General features: G+C 36.7%; 1 protein-coding gene, 15 non-coding genes and 4 pseudogenes across 16 annotated transcripts; all 20 read left to right on the forward strand.

The window, feature by feature from the left end:
* Positions 1-96: 96 nt before the first annotated feature.
* Positions 97-214, forward strand: LOC125809530 (5S ribosomal RNA). Its single transcript, XR_007441815.1, has one exon. It is a non-coding gene; the product is annotated as a 5S ribosomal RNA (ribosomal RNA).
* A 214-nt stretch (positions 215-428) lies between these two features.
* On the forward strand, positions 429-546 carry LOC125809528 (5S ribosomal RNA). Its single transcript, XR_007441813.1, has one exon. It is a non-coding gene; the product is annotated as a 5S ribosomal RNA (ribosomal RNA).
* Positions 547-758: 212 nt separating this feature from the next.
* Positions 759-877, forward strand: LOC125809527 (5S ribosomal RNA). The gene has a single exon (XR_007441812.1). It is a non-coding gene; the product is annotated as a 5S ribosomal RNA (ribosomal RNA).
* A 213-nt stretch (positions 878-1,090) lies between these two features.
* On the forward strand, positions 1,091-1,209 carry LOC125809524 (5S ribosomal RNA). The gene has a single exon (XR_007441809.1). It is a non-coding gene; the product is annotated as a 5S ribosomal RNA (ribosomal RNA).
* A 213-nt stretch (positions 1,210-1,422) lies between these two features.
* LOC125809536 (5S ribosomal RNA) lies at positions 1,423-1,541 on the forward strand. Its single transcript, XR_007441820.1, has one exon. It is a non-coding gene; the product is annotated as a 5S ribosomal RNA (ribosomal RNA).
* Positions 1,542-1,752: 211 nt separating this feature from the next.
* Positions 1,753-1,871, forward strand: LOC125809541 (5S ribosomal RNA). Its single transcript, XR_007441821.1, has one exon. It is a non-coding gene; the product is annotated as a 5S ribosomal RNA (ribosomal RNA).
* A 211-nt stretch (positions 1,872-2,082) lies between these two features.
* LOC125809543 (5S ribosomal RNA) lies at positions 2,083-2,201 on the forward strand. The gene has a single exon (XR_007441822.1). It is a non-coding gene; the product is annotated as a 5S ribosomal RNA (ribosomal RNA).
* A 211-nt stretch (positions 2,202-2,412) lies between these two features.
* LOC125809529 (5S ribosomal RNA) lies at positions 2,413-2,530 on the forward strand. The gene has a single exon (XR_007441814.1). It is a non-coding gene; the product is annotated as a 5S ribosomal RNA (ribosomal RNA).
* A 211-nt stretch (positions 2,531-2,741) lies between these two features.
* Positions 2,742-2,858, forward strand: LOC125809533 (5S ribosomal RNA). Its single transcript, XR_007441817.1, has one exon. It is a non-coding gene; the product is annotated as a 5S ribosomal RNA (ribosomal RNA).
* Positions 2,859-3,071: 213 nt separating this feature from the next.
* On the forward strand, positions 3,072-3,190 carry LOC125809544 (5S ribosomal RNA). Its single transcript, XR_007441823.1, has one exon. It is a non-coding gene; the product is annotated as a 5S ribosomal RNA (ribosomal RNA).
* A 211-nt stretch (positions 3,191-3,401) lies between these two features.
* LOC125809534 (5S ribosomal RNA) lies at positions 3,402-3,518 on the forward strand. Its single transcript, XR_007441818.1, has one exon. It is a non-coding gene; the product is annotated as a 5S ribosomal RNA (ribosomal RNA).
* A 207-nt stretch (positions 3,519-3,725) lies between these two features.
* On the forward strand, positions 3,726-3,844 carry LOC125809525 (5S ribosomal RNA). Its single transcript, XR_007441810.1, has one exon. It is a non-coding gene; the product is annotated as a 5S ribosomal RNA (ribosomal RNA).
* A 210-nt stretch (positions 3,845-4,054) lies between these two features.
* Positions 4,055-4,173, forward strand: LOC125809526 (5S ribosomal RNA). Its single transcript, XR_007441811.1, has one exon. It is a non-coding gene; the product is annotated as a 5S ribosomal RNA (ribosomal RNA).
* A 213-nt stretch (positions 4,174-4,386) lies between these two features.
* On the forward strand, positions 4,387-4,504 carry LOC125809537 (5S ribosomal RNA; annotated as a pseudogene).
* A 212-nt stretch (positions 4,505-4,716) lies between these two features.
* Positions 4,717-4,836, forward strand: LOC125809532 (5S ribosomal RNA). Its single transcript, XR_007441816.1, has one exon. It is a non-coding gene; the product is annotated as a 5S ribosomal RNA (ribosomal RNA).
* Positions 4,837-5,043: 207 nt separating this feature from the next.
* On the forward strand, positions 5,044-5,162 carry LOC125809538 (5S ribosomal RNA; annotated as a pseudogene).
* Positions 5,163-5,402: 240 nt separating this feature from the next.
* LOC125809539 (5S ribosomal RNA) lies at positions 5,403-5,521 on the forward strand (annotated as a pseudogene).
* A 217-nt stretch (positions 5,522-5,738) lies between these two features.
* Positions 5,739-5,857, forward strand: LOC125809535 (5S ribosomal RNA). Its single transcript, XR_007441819.1, has one exon. It is a non-coding gene; the product is annotated as a 5S ribosomal RNA (ribosomal RNA).
* A 217-nt stretch (positions 5,858-6,074) lies between these two features.
* LOC125809540 (5S ribosomal RNA) lies at positions 6,075-6,192 on the forward strand (annotated as a pseudogene).
* Positions 6,193-7,673: 1,481 nt separating this feature from the next.
* On the forward strand, positions 7,674-11,273 carry LOC125809518 (NADH dehydrogenase [ubiquinone] 1 alpha subcomplex subunit 6-like). Its single transcript, XM_049489135.1, has 2 exons — positions 7,674-7,937; positions 10,888-11,273. The coding sequence occupies exons 1-2, from the start codon at positions 7,725-7,727 to the stop codon at positions 11,071-11,073; spliced, it is 399 nt and encodes a 132-aa protein (XP_049345092.1). The 5' UTR covers positions 7,674-7,724; the 3' UTR covers positions 11,074-11,273.
* The last annotated feature ends 8,249 nt before the right edge of the window (positions 11,274-19,522 follow it).

Consider the following 19,522-nt stretch of genomic DNA (forward strand, 5'->3'; position numbering starts at 1 on the left):
GTCGGTGCCGGCGTGGAGGCTAGGTCGGGTGGGACAGGAAGGCTAGGGCGTTGGGAGGAAGGAGGTGTTAATAGAATTTAGAGTGCTATGAATGATGGATGCGATCATACCAGCACTAACGCACGGATCCCATCAGAACTCCGAAGTTAAGCGTGCTTGGGCGAGAGTAGTACTAGGATGGGTGACCCCCTGGGAAGTCCTCGTGTTGCATCCCTCCTTTTTGTCGAAATTTGGTCGTGTAATTGAAAAAATATTATTATTTATTTTTTGCAGGAACGACGTCGTTAGGACAGGTGATGGGGGCGTTGAGGATGGGCGTGACGGGCGGCGTCATGCGTCGGTGCGCGTGGAGGCTAGGTCGGTGGGGGGCAGGCTAGGGCGTTGGGAGGAAGGAGGTGTTTAATAGAATTTAGAGTGCTATGAATGATGGATGCGATCATACCAGCACTAACGCACCGGATCCCATCAGAACTCCGAAGTTAAGCGTGCTTGGGCGAGAGTAGTACTAGGATGGGTGACCCCTGGGAAGTCCTCGTGTTGCATCCCTCTTTTTGTCGAAATTTGGTCGTGTAATTGAAAAAATATTATTATTTTTTTTTGCAGGAACGACGTCGTTAGGACAGGTGATGGGGGCGTTGAGGATGGGCGTGACGGGCGGCGTCATGCGTCGGTGCGCGTGGAGGCTAGGTCGGTGGGGGGCAGGCTAGGGCGTTGGGAGGAAGGAGGTGTTTAATAGAATTTAGAGTGCTATGAATGATGGATGCGATCATACCAGCACTAACGCACCGGATCCCATCAGAACTCCGAAGTTAAGCGTGCTTGGGCGAGAGTAGTACTAGGATGGGTGACCCCCTGGGAAGTCCTCGTGTTGCATCCTCCTTTTTGTCGAAATTTGGTCGTGTAATTGAAAAAATATTATTATTTATTTTTTGCAGGAACGACGTCGTTAGGACAGGTGATGGGGGCGTTGAGGATGGGCGTGACGGGCGGCGTCATGCGTCGGTGCGCGTGGAGGCTAGGTCGGTGGGGGGCAGGCTAGGGCGTTGGGAGGAAGGAGGTGTTTAATAGAATTTAGAGTGCTATGAATGATGGATGCGATCATACCAGCACTAACGCACCGGATCCCATCAGAACTCCGAAGTTAAGCGTGCTTGGGCGAGAGTAGTACTAGGATGGGTGACCCCCTGGGAAGTCCTCGTGTTGCATCCCTCCTTTTTGTCGAAATTTGGTCGTGTAATTGAAAAAATATTATTATTTTTTTTTGCAGGAACGACGTCGTTAGGACAGGTGATGGGGGCGTTGAGGATGGGCGTGACGGGCGGCGTCATGCGTCGGTGCGCGTGGAGGCTAGGTCGGTGGGGGGCAGGCTAGGGCGTTGGGAGGAAGGAGGTGTTTAATAGAATTTAGAGTGCTATGAATGATGGATGCGATCATACCAGCACTAACGCACCGGATCCCATCAGAACTCCGAAGTTAAGCGTGCTTGGGCGAGAGTAGTACTAGGATGGGTGACCCCCTGGGAAGTCCTCGTGTTGCATCCCTCCTTTTTGTCGAAATTTGGTCGTGTAATTGAAAAATATTATTATTTTTTTTTGCAGGAACGACGTCGTTAGGACAGGTGATGGGGGCGTTGAGGATGGGCGTGACGGGCGGCGTCATGCGTCGGTGCGCGTGGAGGCTAGGTCGGTGGGGGCAGGCTAGGGCGTTGGGAGGAAGGAGGTGTTTAATAGAATTTAGAGTGCTATGAATGATGGATGCGATCATACCAGCACTAACGCACCGGATCCCATCAGAACTCCGAAGTTAAGCGTGCTTGGGCGAGAGTAGTACTAGGATGGGTGACCCCCTGGGAAGTCCTCGTGTTGCATCCCTCTTTTTGTCGAAATTTGGTCGTGTAATTGAAAAAATATTATTATTTTTTTTTGCAGAACGACGTCGTTAGGACAGGTGATGGGGGCGTTGAGGATGGGCGTGACGGGCGGCGTCATGCGTCGGTGCGCGTGGAGGCTAGGTCGGTGGGGGGCAGGCTAGGGCGTTGGGAGGAAGGAGGTGTTTAATAGAATTTAGAGTGCTATGAATGATGGATGCGATCATACCAGCACTAACGCACCGGATCCCATCAGAACTCCGAAGTTAAGCGTGCTTGGGCGAGAGTAGTACTAGGATGGGTGACCCCCTGGGAAGTCCTCGTGTTGCATCCCTCCTTTTTGTCGAAATTTGGTCGTGTAATTGAAAAAATATTATTATTTTTTTTTGCAGAACGACGTCGTTAGGACAGGTGATGGGGGCGTTGAGGATGGGCGTGACGGGCGGCGTCATGCGTCGGTGCGCGTGGAGGCTAGGTCGGTGGGGGCAGGCTAGGGCGTTGGGAGGAAGGAGGTGTTTAATAGAATTTAGAGTGCTATGAATGATGGATGCGATCATACCAGCACTAACGCACCGGATCCCATCAGAACTCCGAAGTTAAGCGTGCTTGGGCGAGAGTAGTACTAGGATGGGTGACCCCTGGGAAGTCCTCGTGTTGCATCCTCCTTTTTGTCGAAATTTGGTCGTGTAATTGAAAAAATATTATTATTTATTTTTTGCAGGAACGACGTCGTTAGGACAGGTGATGGGGGCGTTGAGGATGGGCGTGACGGGCGCGTCATGCGTCGGTGCGCGTGGAGGCTAGGTCGGTGGGGGCAGGCTAGGGCGTTGGGAGGAAGGAGGTGTTTAATAGAATTTAGAGTGCTATGAATGATGGATGCGATCATACCAGCACTAACGCCCGGATCCCATCAGAACTCCGAAGTTAAGCGTGCTTGGGCGAGAGTAGTACTAGGATGGGTGACCCCTGGGAAGTCCTCGTGTTGCATCCCTCTTTTTGTCGAAATTTGGTCGTGTAATTGAAAAAATATTATTATTTGTTTTTTGCATGAACGACGTCGTTAGGACAGGTGATGGGGGCGTTGAGGATGGGCGTGACGGGCGGCGTCATGCGTCGGTGCGCGTGGAGGCTAGGTCGGTGGGGGGCAGGCTAGGGCGTTGGGAGGAAGGAGGTGTTTAATAGAATTTAGAGTGCTATGAATGATGGATGCGATCATACCAGCACTAACGCACCGGATCCCATCAGAACTCCGAAGTTAAGCGTGCTTGGGCGAGAGTAGTACTAGGATGGGTGACCCCCTGGGAAGTCCTCGTGTTGCATCCCTCCTTTTTGTCGAAATTTGGTCGTGTAATTGAAAAAATATTATTATTTATTTTTTGCAGGAACGACGTCGTTAGGACAGGTGATGGGGGCGTTGAGGATGGGCGTGACGGGCGGCGTCATGCGTCGGTGCGCGTGGAGGCTAGGTCGTGGGGGCAGGCTAGGGCGTTGGGAGGAAGGAGGTGTTAATAGAATTTAGAGTGCTATGAATGATGGATGCGATCATACCAGCACTAACGCACCGGATCCCATCAGAACTCCGAAGTTAAGCGTGCTTGGCGAGAGTAGTACTAGGATGGGTGACCCCCTGGGAAGTCCTGTGTTGCATCCCTCCTTTTTGTCGAAATTTGGTCGTGTAATTGAAAAAATATTATTATTTTTTTTTGCAGGAACGACGTCGTTAGGACAGGTGATGGGGCGTTGAGGATGGGCGTGACGGGCGGCGTCATGCGTCGGTGGCGTGGAGGCTAGGTCGGTGGGGGCAGGCTAGGGTTGGGAGGAAGGAGGTGTTTAATAGAATTTAGAGTGCTATGAAGATGGATGCGATCATACCAGCACTAACGCACCGGATCCCATCAGAACTCCGAAGTTAAGCGTGCTTGGGCGAGAGTAGTACTAGGATGGGTGACCCCCTGGGAAGTCCTCGTGTTGCATCCCTCCTTTTTGTCGAAATTTGGTCGTGTATTGAAAAAATATTATTATTTATTTTTTGCAGGAACGAGTCGTTAGGACAGGTGATGGGGGCGTTGAGAATGGGCGTGACGGGCGGCGTCATGCGTCGGTGCGCGTGGAGGCTAGGTCGGTGGGGGCAGGCTAGGGCGTTGGGGGAAGGAGGTGTTTAATAGAATTTAGAGTGCTATGAATGATGGATGCGATCATACCAGCACTAACGCACCGGATCCCATCAGAACTCCGAAGTTAAGCGTGCTTGGGCGAGAGTAGTACTAGGATGGGTGACCCCCTGGGAAGTCCTCGTGTTGCATCCCTCCTTTTTGTCGAAATTTGGTCGTGTAATTGAAAAAATATTATTATTTATTTTTTGCAGGAACGACGTCGTTAGGACAGGTGATGGGGGCGTTGAGGATGGGCGTGACGGGGGCGTCATGCGTCGGTGCGCGTGGAGGCTAGGTCGGTGGGGGGCAGGCTAGGGCGTTGGGAGGAAGGAGGCGTTTAATAGAATTTAGAGTGCTATGAATGATGGATGCGATCATACCAGCACTAAGCACCGGATCCCATCAAAACTCCAGAAGCTAAGCGTGCTTGGGCGAGAGTAGTACTAGGATGGTGACACCCTGGGAAGTCGTCGTGTTGCAGCCCTTTTTTGTCGAAATTATGTCGTGTAATTGAAAAAATATTATTATTTATTTTTTGCAGGAATGACGTCGTTAGGACAGGTGATGGGGGCGTTGAGGATGGGCGTGACGTGCGGCGTTATGCGTCGGTGCGCGTGGAGGCTAGGTCGGTTGGGGGCAGGCTATGGCATTGGGAGGAAGGAGGTGTTTAATAGAATTTAGAGTGCTATGAATGATGGATGCGATCATACCAGCACTAACGCACCGGATCCCATCAGAACTCCGAAGTTAAGCGTGCTTGGGCGAGAGTAATACTAGGATAGGTGACCCCCTGGGAAGTCCTCGTGGTTGCATCCCTCCCTTTTGTCGAAATTTGGTCGTGTAATTGAAAATATATTATTATTTATTTTTGCAGGAACGACTACGTTAGGACATGTGATGGGGCGTTGAGGATGGGGTGACGGGCAGCGTCATGCATCTGTGCGTGGAGGCTAGGTCGGTGGGTGCAAGCTAGGGTGTTGGAGGAAGGAGGTGTGTAATAGAATTTATAGTGCTATGAATGATGGATGCGATCATACCAACACTAACGCACTGGATCCCATCAAAACTTCGAAGTTAAGCATGCCTGGGAGAGAGTAGTACTAGGATGGGTGACCCCCTGGAATGTCCTCGTGTTGCATCCCTCTTTTTTGTCGAAATTCTGTCGTGTAATTGAAAATATATATATATATATATATATATTTTTTTTTTTTGCAGAAAATATATTCGAATTGAGACGTCGTTAGGACAGGTTATGGGAGCGTTGAGGATGGGCGTGACAGGCGGAGTCATGCGTCGGTACGTGGAGGCTAGGTCGGTGGGGGGCAAGCTAGGGCGTTGGGAGGAAAGAGGTTTTTAATAGAATTTAGAGTGTTATGAATGATGGATGTGATCATACCGTCACTAACGCACCGGATTCCATGAAAACTCTGAAGTTAAGCTTGATTGGGCGAGAATAGTACTAGGATGTGTGACCCCATTGGAAGTCCTCGTGTTGAATTCGTCCTTTTTGTCGAAATTTGGTCATGTAATTGAAAAACTTTTTTTTTGCAGAAACGACATTCGGATTGAGACGTTGTTAGGATAGGTAATGGGGGAGTTGAGGATCGGCGTGACGGGCGGTGTCATGCGTCGGTGAGTGGAGGCTAGGGCGGTGGGAGGCAGGCTAGGGTGTTAGGAGGATGGATGTGTTTAATAGAATTTAGAGTGCTATGAATGATGGATGCGATCATACCAACCCTAACGCACCGGATCCCATTAGAACTCCAAAGTTAAGCGTGCTTGGGCGAGAGCAGTACTAGGATGGGTGACCCCCTGAGAAGTCCTCGTGTTTCATCTCTCTTTTTTGTTGATATTCAGTCGTGTAATTGAAAAAATATTTTTTTTTTCAAAAACGATATTCGGATTGAGATGTCGTTAGGACATGTGGTGGGGCGTTGAGGATGGGCAGACGGGTGGCGTCATGCGTCGATGCGTGTAGGTTAAGTTAGTGGGGGGGAGACTAGGGCGTTGGGAGGAAAAAGGTGTTTAGTATAATTTAGAGTGTTATGAATGATGGATGTGATTATACCAGCACTAACACACCAAATCCCATCAGAACTCCGAAGTTAAGTGTGCTTGGGCGAGAGTAGTACTATGTTAGGTACCCCCTGGAAAGTCCTCGTGTTGAATCTCTCTTTTTTGTCGAAATTACTCGATCGAATTTCAAGGTAATCCCATCCTAGTACTACTCTCGACCGAATCGTATATAAGGTAATAACATGCAACACGCATGACCTAGCCTCGCTCAATAAAAATAAATTATATAATTTTTTTAAAATGCAAGAAGAAGAAGATTAGAAGATTAAAAAAATTGTGGTTGAAAATTGAGAGGAAACCCCTCTCTTTGTAGTCAACAAAGGGTAGCATGAACAAGTGTTTTTTGTGTCTTATCCGAAAAGTCATGAACTTTTCGAGAAGTCACAACTCTTTGGAAAAGTCACAACTTATTGAATTAGTCACCACTCTTTGGAAAAGTCACAACTCATCGAAACTGACAACGCTTTGAAAAAAGTTACAACTTATCGGAAAAGTCACAACTTATCAAAAAAGGCTTTCCGAGAAGTCACAACCCTTTGAAAAAGTCACAATTCATCTAAAAATCATAACCCTGTGAAAAAAGTCACAACTTATCGAAAAAGTCACTACCTAAGTTAGGGATATTATAGTAATTTAACATTCAAGTTAGGAGTTCATACTTTTAAGTTAATAAAATAATAAATAAATAAATAATAATAAAATAATAATTATAAATAAATAATAATAATAATAATAATAATTTTAAAAAATAAAAAATAATATATATATACTAATTTTTTTCTACATGGATGTCTAGTATTTTATTTTTGGGAAAAAAGACAAATATACCCCCGAACTGTCATAAATGGTATGCAGATACCCCCGTCATACTATTGAGACATTGATGCCCCTGCCGTCTAAAAACTAAAGCATATATCCCTTTCACTCTAACGGAAGACTAAATAGGGACACATGGCGCAATCTTATCCGTCGATTTGATATTTAATCGGCGGATAAGAGTATGACACGTGTATGTCCGTTAGTATAAATGATATATATGATCTAGTTTTTGGATGGCAGGGGCACCAATGTCCCAAAAGTATGACGAAGGGTATCTGCATACCATTTACGATAATTCGGAGGTATATTTGTCCTTTTCCCCTTTATTTTTTTTGATACTAAACTGTATTATATTTATAAATAAAATAATTCTGAATAATTTTCTGTTTTTAAACATTTCCCATATAACTAAAAAGATCACATTTAAAATTTGATATATTTAAGGAGTAGCAATTATCAAGTTGTGCACTTATGACATCGTGTAAGTGAATATATCAAGTATAAAGTTAATTTTTGATGAGTAGAATTTCGCCCACAATTTAGTTTTCAATATAATGCCCAGAAAGGGCAACTATGAAATATTGGAAAAAATTTGTCATTAAAATAAGTTTGGTTATAAAAATTTCAAAATAAGGGATGTCAATATAATATCTAAAACTAAAAGAGAAGTAAATGTTCTAAGGCAAAACATAAAAGGGAGGTTTCCGAAATTATAACAAAACTATAATACCCTTTTGCTTCTCAAGCCTTTACCTCAATATAATTTTGCCATTTTTTACTTGTTCAGTGAAGGCAGAAAGAAATCAAGAATGTCCCAAATACTGAAGAGTCTTAAGGTGCCACCAAACTCCGCCAGTTTGGAAGAAGCTCGCACTCGGACCTTTGAATTCTTCCGTATGTGCTGTAGATCCATCCCTCATGTAATGGAAATCTACAACTTGCACGATGTTGTTTCACCATCCCAACTCCGTTATGCCGCCGCCGCCGAAGTTCGCAAGAATGCCAATGTTACTAACCCTAAGGTATCAATCTGAAATATAACCTGTTCCTTTTCGGATTTGAAATCTACTATGCTGTGGAATTAGGCGATATTCGATTCAATTAGAAAAAAATCTTGTTTGTTGTGAATTGGTGTATTCAAAATTGAATGCTTTCTTTTTATAATCTGATTGGAAAATATGGTGGAACAGATGTTGATTTGATTAGATTGTCCGATATTATTTCTGTTCTGGAAAGAGAAAGACAAGGAAGAAATTGAATCGGAGTACAAAAGTTTTTCAGTTTACTTCTAATTTACTGTGGCATATTGTTAACATTTACAATTTGTGAGAAAGCTATGACCTTTCGGAAACAGCATCTCTACCTCCACGAGGCAGTGGTAAGGTACACTCTACCCTCGCCAGACCCCACTCTGTAGGATTTTACTGGCTATTTTGATGTTGATTTTTGCTGATTCATGGAGAGAAAGGGGAACAACGGGGAGGGAAGAGGATTTAGGAATAGGTGCTAGAAGATAGATTTTGTGCTGGACTTTTAAAATTCCACCGTTGTGATACAATTGAAATGGACATTCCTCTTAACATCTTTCTTGAAGAGAGATTAGATTTACAGTGTTCTTGAATAAATTTGTTTAGATGGCTGATGACATCTAAATTAGTTAGTTCTTGGAGATACTGATTGTAGAAATACTTAAACTTGTGAAAATAATATTATTATTTAATATCATGAGATTTAGTTATTTACAGCTACTTATGAAAGACCAAGGTCATATATGGGCTTGGACTGATGTTAGAACTGAAAAACTGTGGATTAGGGACTGGTTTAAGGTCTGGAAACAGTAAAATTGGCCGCCTTACATTGATATGTGTCTACGGCTGTTCTTACTTGTAAGAAAACTTGTTTTTTGGGGGTAACTATATGTGAATAGGGTAAAATTTGTACATGTGCAAAAACCCAAGAGCCAAATAACAAAAGGCTTTAGAAAAAGTTAATCAAAACTGCCTATTTAACCTCTCATCTACTACATCTTATTACAGCCTCACTCAACTAGGATAATAATTCAACTTGTTAGCTGTCTTGCTAGTTTTGCACATTGGACTCCTCTGCTTTGAACTTCCTGCTCGATCTTTCGACTGACCTGCTGCTTTGTGCTCCTCTTTCCTTGGAATTCTCTTTGGTTCCTTTCTTACCATGTATGATAAACACATGCCCCCAATACCAACCTATTGACTTCTGCTTCGACCTTTTGTCCCTTAGCTTAAGTAACGGCCCATCCAATCTCCTGCTGCCAACCTATTGGATGCCTTCCAATGCCCCCTGCCAGTAGTAAGAAAACATTTACTCAGTAGAAAAATGATTCATATTTAGCAAAAGTAATTGCTAGCCTACAAAATAAGCTTAGGCTATTTTGTTGTTTAGATTTAGGCCTTGTTAATAAGCCAATAGACAAGTTCCGGCTACTCTTTGTGCATCGTCGTGATGCCATTCTGAGTGTTATCTTCTAATCAACAACACTTTTATTATTACTTACCTCCCAGGGCTTGGTTCATTCTTGCTTTATGATTGTATTGTATCTCTTGATTTTAGTATTTTATCGTCTCTTTGGGAAATGGATACAAGCAAAATAGCAGGCAATGTTATATAATGATCATTCTCAACCAAGGATAGAGAATCTATTCTTCCTAGGGGACGAGAAGAATCAAATATTAAGGCAGCGTTTGGTTCAAAAATTTAAAGAAGAGTTTTTGCAGAAAACTTTTCAATGTTTTGCAAGAACTGTTTCTCAACCAAACAATCTGTCATGGATTTATTTCGAAAGGTTCTCTTTTTCCCAGGTTAGAGATTTTTTTCTTAAAATTCAGAGGCATTTGGATAAAAGAAGTTCTCTAAACAATTGAAGAAGTTTTTGGTGGAAGTGTTTAAAAGGTTTTTTCCAAAAAGAGTTCCATTTTTTTTGGTTGAAGAGTCTACATGCACTTTTTGAACTAAAAAATCTTCTGCACTTGAAAAGAGTCGACAAAAGATGTATTGTTGAAGACAAAATAACTTTTCTCCCAGGCACATTCCCCAAGACTTCTCTCTCCTACTTTTCTAGGAGGGGAGAACCCTCTTTCCCATCTTCAGCCTGAAACATCCTTTCCTTATGCTATCACCTTCTGTGGTATTATCAACCTGTCTTCTCTTTTTTTTTCCGATCAGTCATCTCATCCAATGAAGGAAAACAAAATTTATTTCAATGCAGGGTTTAAATCTTTTGAGATTACCCGATGGATAGTTGAAAGCAATAATATTTGGTAGAAATGGGTCGAGAGAAGTCGTAACATGATGAGAAGATCAACCATGAGTGTTATGGTTATGATATGGACCTGCAGTATCCTCAAGGAAGCTTCTAAAGACGGGAAGAAGATGATCAGGAGGTGGAAAACTTAGGAGAAACTATCAGAAGTCTTCTGTTCCGGGAAAGTTAATGAGCACGACAGATATATGAGTATTCTCTTGCTCCACAGAATGGAAAGATTGGTTATTATAATCCCAAAAATGGCTTTAAGTATAGGATGGAATGAGATAGGTTTTAAGAAAGAAAGGTTTATTAAATGTCCCAACCAACCAACAGATGATTGAAGAATCTCCCAGAATATTTAAAGAGGATTAGCCCACAAGACCAAGCTCAAGTGGCAAAAGGTGGAGGATTTGTGGCTTAGGTCGCAGGTTCAAGCCCCACAACATGCAAAGCGAAGCCTGGTATTTAAGTGGAGAAGGGTAGAGGGGGCGGGCCCATTATCCACCGAGTTTAGAAAGCTGTGATTGGTCCAAAGGGCGGGTCACAGACGGATTTCTCGGTTATCAAAGAAAAAATTATTTAAAGAGGATTACCCTTTTGCCTGAGCAGTACGTGAGAGTAAATGGCAATCCAAAACCCTCCGCGAATCAATAACCACGTCTAATGTAGAAGATATTCTCATCTTTATACAGGTAATCGACATGCTGCTGTTCAAGGGCATGGAAGAGTTGATGAACATTGTGAACCAGTCAAAGCAGAGGCACCACATTGTTGGGCAATATGTTGTAGGTAACCAAGGTCTTGTGCAGGACGTCTCAGGCAAAGATCGGGATGCATCCAATTTCCTGAAAAAATTCTATAGCAGCAACTACTCCTAGACCACCTTTCTGTATGAACTATGCCATATGGGCATTTCTGGTGGGTAAAATTCAGAATAAAGATGAACATGTACTTGCATCTTACAATTGGATGCACGTTTGTCTGTTTTTTCTTTCTTTAATTGGAGAGGATGCTCCTAGTCAAGAACCACCAATTGACAATTTCTTTTTTTTGATTGGTAAAGGTGTTCTGTTACTATACAGTAAGGCTCTGAAAGTAATTACTAGTGTCACCAATTGACAAATTTGAGATTTCTAATGTAGGATTCTGTTGCATTTACTCTCTATGTTATGTTGCATGCTCTGTTTAAGGGGTCAGCCTTTATAATTACCCATCACTTAATAGTTGTGACTTGTGTCATTGCTGCACCAAAGGTGTAAAACCTAGCAGTCCCTAAAGTGGGTGAAATCATGCGAGATGTTTCAAATCTTTTAACAGAAACAAAAAACTAAACAATCTCTTTCTGTCTTCCCATGCCTTGGAGGATAAAACTATATGTTATTTGTGTTGCTGTCAAGTAGATGCAATAGTTGTGGTGTGAGCAAGCACCATTGCTGTTGAAAAAAGTAGTAATAGTTGTTTCAGTATTGTCATAAATTCTGTAAGGTAGAACTTGCCGTGCTGCACAGGGTAGACAAGTTTCACTAATAATTTCTCAAGTTAAGAAGACTTTTCAGTTGCATGGCCTGGGCTGATGGTTCGGGAGTTGACGGAATTAAGAAGAGAGCGCTCCAAAAGTATCTGAATAATTTCAAATTGAAACTTGTTGGTGAGAAGGACGTAGATCAATGAATACATGATTGAAATATATGTAAAAGTTTGATGATTGAACTTCTTTGTAGTGTTATGAGAGTTCTAATTAAAACGGCTGGTTGAGGTTTCCCCCAAAGGGAACCCACAATTTTTTTTTTTAAGTTTTACACCCAGTGTCTGGAGTTCACAGTAGAGCTTCAACTAAATCTGTATTGAGCATTGCAGGACCTATTTAGGATTGGTGCTTCCAACATGATTTCCCACAAATTCTTATTCAAAGGTGAAAGACTCTCTTCAAGGAGTAGAGCAGGGAACATAACATAAAAAATCTGTAAAGGCAGACCCTTTTGGTAAGCTACAAGGACTTAGTAAGATCACTGGGCTGCCCCTTGTTATACCCCACAATGAAAGTCACAAAAAATCAATGCATAAAAGCAAATACAATAATAGCTTTGAATGTTAAATGTCTCACATACCTCGACATCTACAAGTTTCCTAACCTCTAATTATCACATCCAATATAATTTTCTATGGACTCAATCTATGCAAAATATTGATTAAATATTCCAATTATACCAATCAAGCCTATTTCGATAATTTCAGTCAATCCTAAATAAAAGTCCAATTAATTATAAAATTCGATTACCCATTAATTCACGAGTCCAAATCAATGCTTAAGACTTTCATTTAGAGTTCCATTACTTAGTCATCCCCAAATAGCTCAATTAGGAAGTTGGGGCAATTTACTCATTCAATCTATACGTACCCGCACGTTACACGCACATTTAAAATATAATAATTTTATAATTAAAAATAATTAATAAAAATTATTATTCACTAAGTGATATATTTAAATAATATGTCCTCCGTTCCATATTAGTTGATCGTCTTACTAAAAATAGTTGTTCTATATTAGTTGCCCATTTACTAAATCAAGAAAGAATTAATTAATTTTTTTGTATACTACCTTTGCAAATAGTTCTATTTGAAAGTGTTCACATTTATTTGTAAACTTCCCAAGAATTTTTTTTAAGAGGTGAATTAATAGACTTATCTTCTTTTTATGATTTCTTACTATGCGTGTTAAAAAAGAAAATGATTAACTAATATGGGATGACGGAGTAATAATAGAAATCATTAGCTTATTTATTTAAGCACAATAAATTAATGTTATTAGCGTGCAATTTAATTTTATAATATTTAAATATAATTTCTATAATTATATCAGATACACTTTTAATTTTATAATATATTGTGTTGAAATTTTTCTAAGAATAATATTAATTTATGATTATTTTATCTTGATCAAACATCAAATACTTCAAATATTTTTACATGTTTGTTCTTCGTTCTTCTTATGTCCTTTGAAATTTTTTCTATGTTAACAATTAACTAATTCTAACTTTTCACATGAAATATTTACTATGATAAGATCAATTGACATGTACATACATTTAACATATGTTTTATTCGAAATATTCTTTGCTATTTATAATAGAAAAATGATTTAAAGGTAAAATTAATCTTAGTTAGTACAAACACTATATAAGATCGATTTTCTCAATGTGTTTATTAAATATTTTAAATTTTAATTTGAACTATATTAAAATATATATGAATTTTCTAAAGAAGATAATGGAACTTCATAATAGACTAAAATAACGGAGAAATAAAATGTAATTATACATTACATCATATGATGCCATAGCCGTATAAAATTATTAATTTAAAATTAAACTAAACAAAATCCCTCACTCAAATCACATAAAAAAGTCATTCAGTGTATATAACTATTACTTCATCAACTAATGTTTTAAAATGGGTTATTTATTTTTATTATCTAATCTACTTTATATTTTTTTCTTCTGGAAAATTTGATAAAGGAATAGTATAACGTACTCTCTAATTAACTGTAATTACATATGTCTTTTTTTTTTTGCAAAATATAATTTTGTAATATTTATTTTTAAAAGAATTTTTTAGTTGGTTACTATTTTTTATTTTATTTTTGGTTAATTTAAGATACAAAGAATATTAAATTATTTTTTGAATTTTAAAATTGTTGAATTTTTGTTAGTATTTTATTATGCTAAAAGAAATACAATTCGTGATATAATTGGTTTAGTTTACTAATTTTTACTTAATCGTATTTTAGAGTTTGTGTTTAAGTGAGAATGTAATGGGAAGTTTTAAAACTGCCTATTTATATTCTCCTTTTTATTTAAATATATAATATAATTATTATTTTTAATTTTTAATTTTAAAAAATATCATTCAAATATTTAATTTTTAATTATTTAGAAAAGAACTCTCAAATGATATATATATTATTATTGAATTCAAATTAAGACTACACCATCTCCCCCACCACATATTTCTAATTTATTTATTTAATCACTTTTTTTGTTAATTAATTTTTAGAGTTTGTACTAAGTAGAAATGCAATGGAAAGTTTTAAAACTAACTATTTAATTTAAATTGTAATTTACACAATGATCTTTGTAAAAATAAGTATACAAATTATAAAAGAAAGTGAAAATAAAAAAGATTATAAAAAGCTAATAATGTATGAGTTCTATCACAAAGGTGAGTTGTATGACAACTTGAATTAAAATTCTTGTGCATCTATTAAAAAGGATAGTCAACAATATGACGCAGAACGACTTATAATGCACAATTGCACATCTTTTTTATCCAAGTTAAGAGAGATAAATTCCCAAATTCATGATATGCTACATTTCATGATGCCATAATCATCTCCTATTAAAATAATATGGCATAGAAATTTTTTCTCTTAATGTCAGACTAAAGTTAAGCATTTGTTAAAACTAAGAAGATAGCCATCACAAAATTTTCACCTCAATTAGCCGATGAAGGCAGCAAAAAAAAATGCATTTTAAACATGAACCTAATTGAGCATGAATGTTTAAATCAATAAAAATATTTCAAAAATTCATTGAACTCCCAAATAAAGAGAAAATAAGGAAAAATGATTTTTCAATGGTGCTCGTATTTGAGCCTCTTTGGTTTTGCTCTTCTACCTTCCACGAATAAAGGGTCCTACCTTCCATGAATAAAGGGAAAGATAGTGAGAAATTACACAAAAACACTACCATTTTTGTTTTCGTAGTAAAATTGTTTTTCTTTTTTTGGTATACCAATCTATACTTCACGCATCATTGAGAGCATTTCCTCACAGGTCATGGAGATTCTTCAACATACCTATCAAATATAAGAAGAATCATGAAATCCACCAAGAGATACCTATAATTATTAGGCTGATAAATCTTTTAATTGACATTGACATACAAATAAAATACGCTATAAAGCATAAATAAATTGAAAAAATAAACAAATCAAGAAGAACTTGAAATAAAAATGTTTTTCTCCTTTTCAGTTATACCAATCTATAATTAACGCATCATTGAGAGCATTTCTTCACAGGCCATGGTAATTCTTCAACAGATCTATCAAATAGAAGATGAATTGTGAAATACACCAATATATATCTATAATATTAGGCTGATAAACATTTTAGTCGACATTGACATACAAACAACCTACACTATAACACATATATAAATTGAAAAGAATAAACAAATCAAGAAGAACTTGAAATACTTAATGTTACTTAGATGATTAGTAAACTTGATCGCATATGAAATAATGGTTTTTTTTATTTTGGAAAATGGCGTTTTAAATTGTGAAGTAATAGAGAGAAATTAGGACTCTTGAAGTTGTAACCTATGAACATTCAGTTTCTGTAAAACAAATATATAATTTTATTTTTTAATATTACCGTTTCAGTTTTATTTTAAAAAGAAAAAATATTTGTACTTTTTCTAAAAATATACACGTATACTTTTTTTAAAAACTGCTTTACTTTTAAAACTACTTTAAATTTATGTTTTTCCTTTTGAATTGTATTTTATTATTTAACATAATTGCAAATAATTAATTTTAATTGTAAAAATATTGAAAAATATTGTGGAGCTGACACATGGAACTTTTTACTTATCCTATTATATATAGATAGAAGATAAATTTTGAAAATTATAAATTGATTATATAACGTTAATTTTAAGTAATTCTTTAATAAATAAATTTAATATTTTAATTTCGAATTTAAGGTAATTAAAAATAGTTGATTTTATTATTTAATCCTATTACATGTAATTAATATTTTTTAATTATTGAAAAATCTTGTTTTTGTGGTGCTGACATGTGTCATTCTAATTCTAATTATTGACATGTGTATATATTTATTTATTTAATTATTGATTATTAATTACTTAAAATACCGAAAATTTGTGGTGTTGACACGTGCCATTTTTTTGTTTTCCTTTTATATATAGATAGATTATTATTATTATTATCATCATCATCATCATTATATATATTATTATTATTATTATTTATGTTATTATTATTATTGTTATTTAAAAAATTGCCTTTTATTCACGTTATAAAGAAGGAGGAGTTGTAAAGGTTAGTTTAAATATAAATTATTTAATTTTTTTTCTTTCTTTTTGATTAATTTTAGATACATATTTAAAGATTTTAAAATTATTTATAAAATTTTAAAATTGTTGAATTTTATGGTGCTGACACGTGGCACTTTTACTTCTCTTATTATATATAGATAGATATATAGATAGATTATTATTATTATTATTATTATTATTATTATTATTATTATTATTTAAAAATTTGCCTTTTATTCACGTTAAAAAGAAGGAGGAGTTGTAAAAGTTAGTTTAAATATAAACTATTTAATTGGTATTTTTTTCTTTCTTTTTGATTAATTTTAGATACATATTTAAAGATTTTAAAATTTTTTTTGAATTTTTAAGTTGTTGAATTTTATGGTGCTGACATGTGACACTTTTACTTCTCCTATTATATATAGATAGATATAGATAGATGTTTGTATGATTAAAATTTCACGAATCATAGAGTGTTGTAGATCTCAATTATTATCTTAGTTATTTATGTTTAGGTTGAAATCACTCTATTGCAAAATCTAACCGTTGTACTATGGCATGCGCGGGCGGTGTACAAACAAAACCTACCAACTCAGTCTCATCCCCCTGCCCGTGCGAAGGACATCCCTGATGCGACACACCCACTAAATCACATGCTGCAATTTTTCGACATAAACAAAATGATGTTGAAATCCTAAGAGAACCTTAGTTTTTAACCCAAACCATCTCAATCAATTTCAAAATGCATAATACATAAATATGATCATTAACTTGGCTTCAGCGGACAACTATACTCTCCAACTTTGGGAGTGTACAAATAGAACCTTAAAATTGTATAAAATTGAACAAATATACACACATGTCCTACATGACATAGTATATGTCAGACGCCACATAGGACACAAAATTGCCATGTAGGATTCCATATAGGATAAATGTGTTTATTTGTTCAATTTTATACAAGTTTAAGTGCCTACTTGTGGATACTCTAAGTTAAAGGTCATAGTTGCCAGCTGAAACCAAATTAAGGGTCATATTTATGTATTATGTCATTCCAAAATGATTATAAAAACTCATACACGTGTTGAAAATGCAATTTGATTAACAAATGCATAAAACAAGGGTTTGAATTGTTACAGAGGTTATGGGTTCCTTAGTAGCAAATTTTTTGGGGTAAGTTAAAATTAATTGATTGTTAACATTTTAGGGTTTAAAGTAGGATTTTATGGTTTAAATTTTGGGACTTAGGTCTCTTATTAGGAAATTATTGATTTACAGAATACAACAAGTTGTAGCTACTTTTTAAGGACTAACCCAAAAATACTTGAGCAAGCTAAAGTTATAATCTCAAGACTTTGACGAATAACCTGCAGGAAAAATAGATTGAAGAACTAAAAAGAGAAAATTACGGAATTGGAACTATTTGTTTAGCGCAACTACACGACTCAAGAAGAGAGGGGTGAAATGGATCATATTAATTTTTTGTTTCCTTCTAAAATTTGCTCCACTTTAGTCAATGAACTTGTTTTATTTAATATATAGATTTTAGTTAAGACAACTTAAACTATAAAATGTAGAATAATAAGAGAAAATTACAAAAGTATACTACTTAAGACTTTAATTAACAATATATCTACACACTTCTATTTTCTTACAAAAGTAGTTTTTAAATTACAAACACAGCATATTAATTAATTTTTGATTTTAATTAATTATTTATTTCGATTTTCATCTCTCCTCCTTTGGGGTTATGTGCCTAATTTATGAGGATTATTATTATGGTATTAAATTGCGTCTGTTGTTATCTCTCCAATTACAGTTCTAACTCTACACATTACTGATTTTATCCTCTCATCTTTACTATAATTGTGCTTCCTTCCATATCATATTTTATTTTATTCCTTGTTTATACAATCCATGTAAAAGTAAAACTTTTTGTGTTACCAAATTCCTTTTTAGTTATTCCCTTTGCATATTTTATTCTAGAAAATCCCACCTCTCTCTTCCCTCCATCAATTTTTTCACCCTTCTCTTTCCTTCATTCCATCTTCATATTTTTAACCATTGAACTTCATTCTGTTCATACGGTTCACCACCAATTCCTTCATACGGTTCACCACCAATTCCACCATACCTTTTACCATTATTAACGTTTGCTTTGGTTCATCTCCAATATTATATTGCTTATTTTGAGATCAATGGAATGGACACTGAGGAAAAGCCCTAGACTTAATAAATCGGTTATAGTGTTTGGTAGTCCATCGATTATAGGTTCAAGACCGTCTTTTGAGTTGAATGCGTTCACTCAATCTCCTTTAAACGAAGATTTAAGAGACGACAGGAAAATCGTGTGTGGAAACAACGAATGTGTTGTCATTAATTCAATACATTCGTTAACAATGTGTGTTAATTATGGTTCCAAACCAAAATCTTTAACTTTAAGTAGTTGTTTTCATATTCAATGTTTGAGGTTGGTGTATAATACCAGAATTTCAGTCACTATATACCCCCCATTTTTACCAATATTTGTGCTTATTTCACCACAAGTACACTAATTGTGTACGTGCTAGCCATTATATACAACCGTTATATGAACATTTTTTAGTATTATTCCAATATTATACCAATTTTTTTACGTTAACATTGTGTGTTAATTCTGCTTTCAAAACTAAACTCCTCTGTTTTCATATTCAATGTTTGAAGTTGGTATATCCCTCCCCCCCCCCCCCCCCCCCTTCCTTTTACGAATATTTGTGCTTATTTCACCACAAGTATACCAGTTGTGTACTTGCTTTTTCACACCAATACTACGTAATTAAGTTTTTTTTTATTTAAATAATTGAAGAATACATCACAAGGTTGTGTTTCATGTGGTGTCAAACAACCATTTTAAAGTATTTTTTTATCGTAGTTTGTATTCACTGTGGTAGGTTTGTTTGTATATAACACTAACATTCAGTCATATATTATAGCACCAATTTTTTGAACATGTTGTATTGTATATTTTCACGTAGAATGCAACACTGTATGCCAAACACGAGAAGGTAAGCATCTGTGCTAAACACGAGAATACTAATGATATGACAATTATATCACCAATAATACGAATAAACTAATCAACAATAAGCAAAGTTGGATAAAAGTGCATTTAACATTCTTAAAAAATCCAGATTTTTTTGCAAGAAAACATCAACAAAAATAATTGAAAATA

The sequence above is a fragment of the Solanum verrucosum genome, unplaced genomic scaffold (assembly GCF_900185275.1).
Source record: "Solanum verrucosum unplaced genomic scaffold, falcon-dt-bn FXZP01000061.1, whole genome shotgun sequence".
NCBI lineage: Eukaryota > Viridiplantae > Streptophyta > Magnoliopsida > Solanales > Solanaceae > Solanum > Solanum verrucosum.

Excerpts from the sequence above, each read along its gene's own strand:
- LOC125809518 (XM_049489135.1), top strand. The coding sequence starts at position 7,725 with ATGTCCCAAATACTGAAGAGTCTTAAGGTGCCACCAAACTCCGCCAGT. Across the intron at positions 7,938-10,887 it reads CCAATGTTACTAACCCTAAG|GTAATCGACATGCTGCTGTT; the intron begins GTATCAATCTGA and ends ATCTTTATACAG.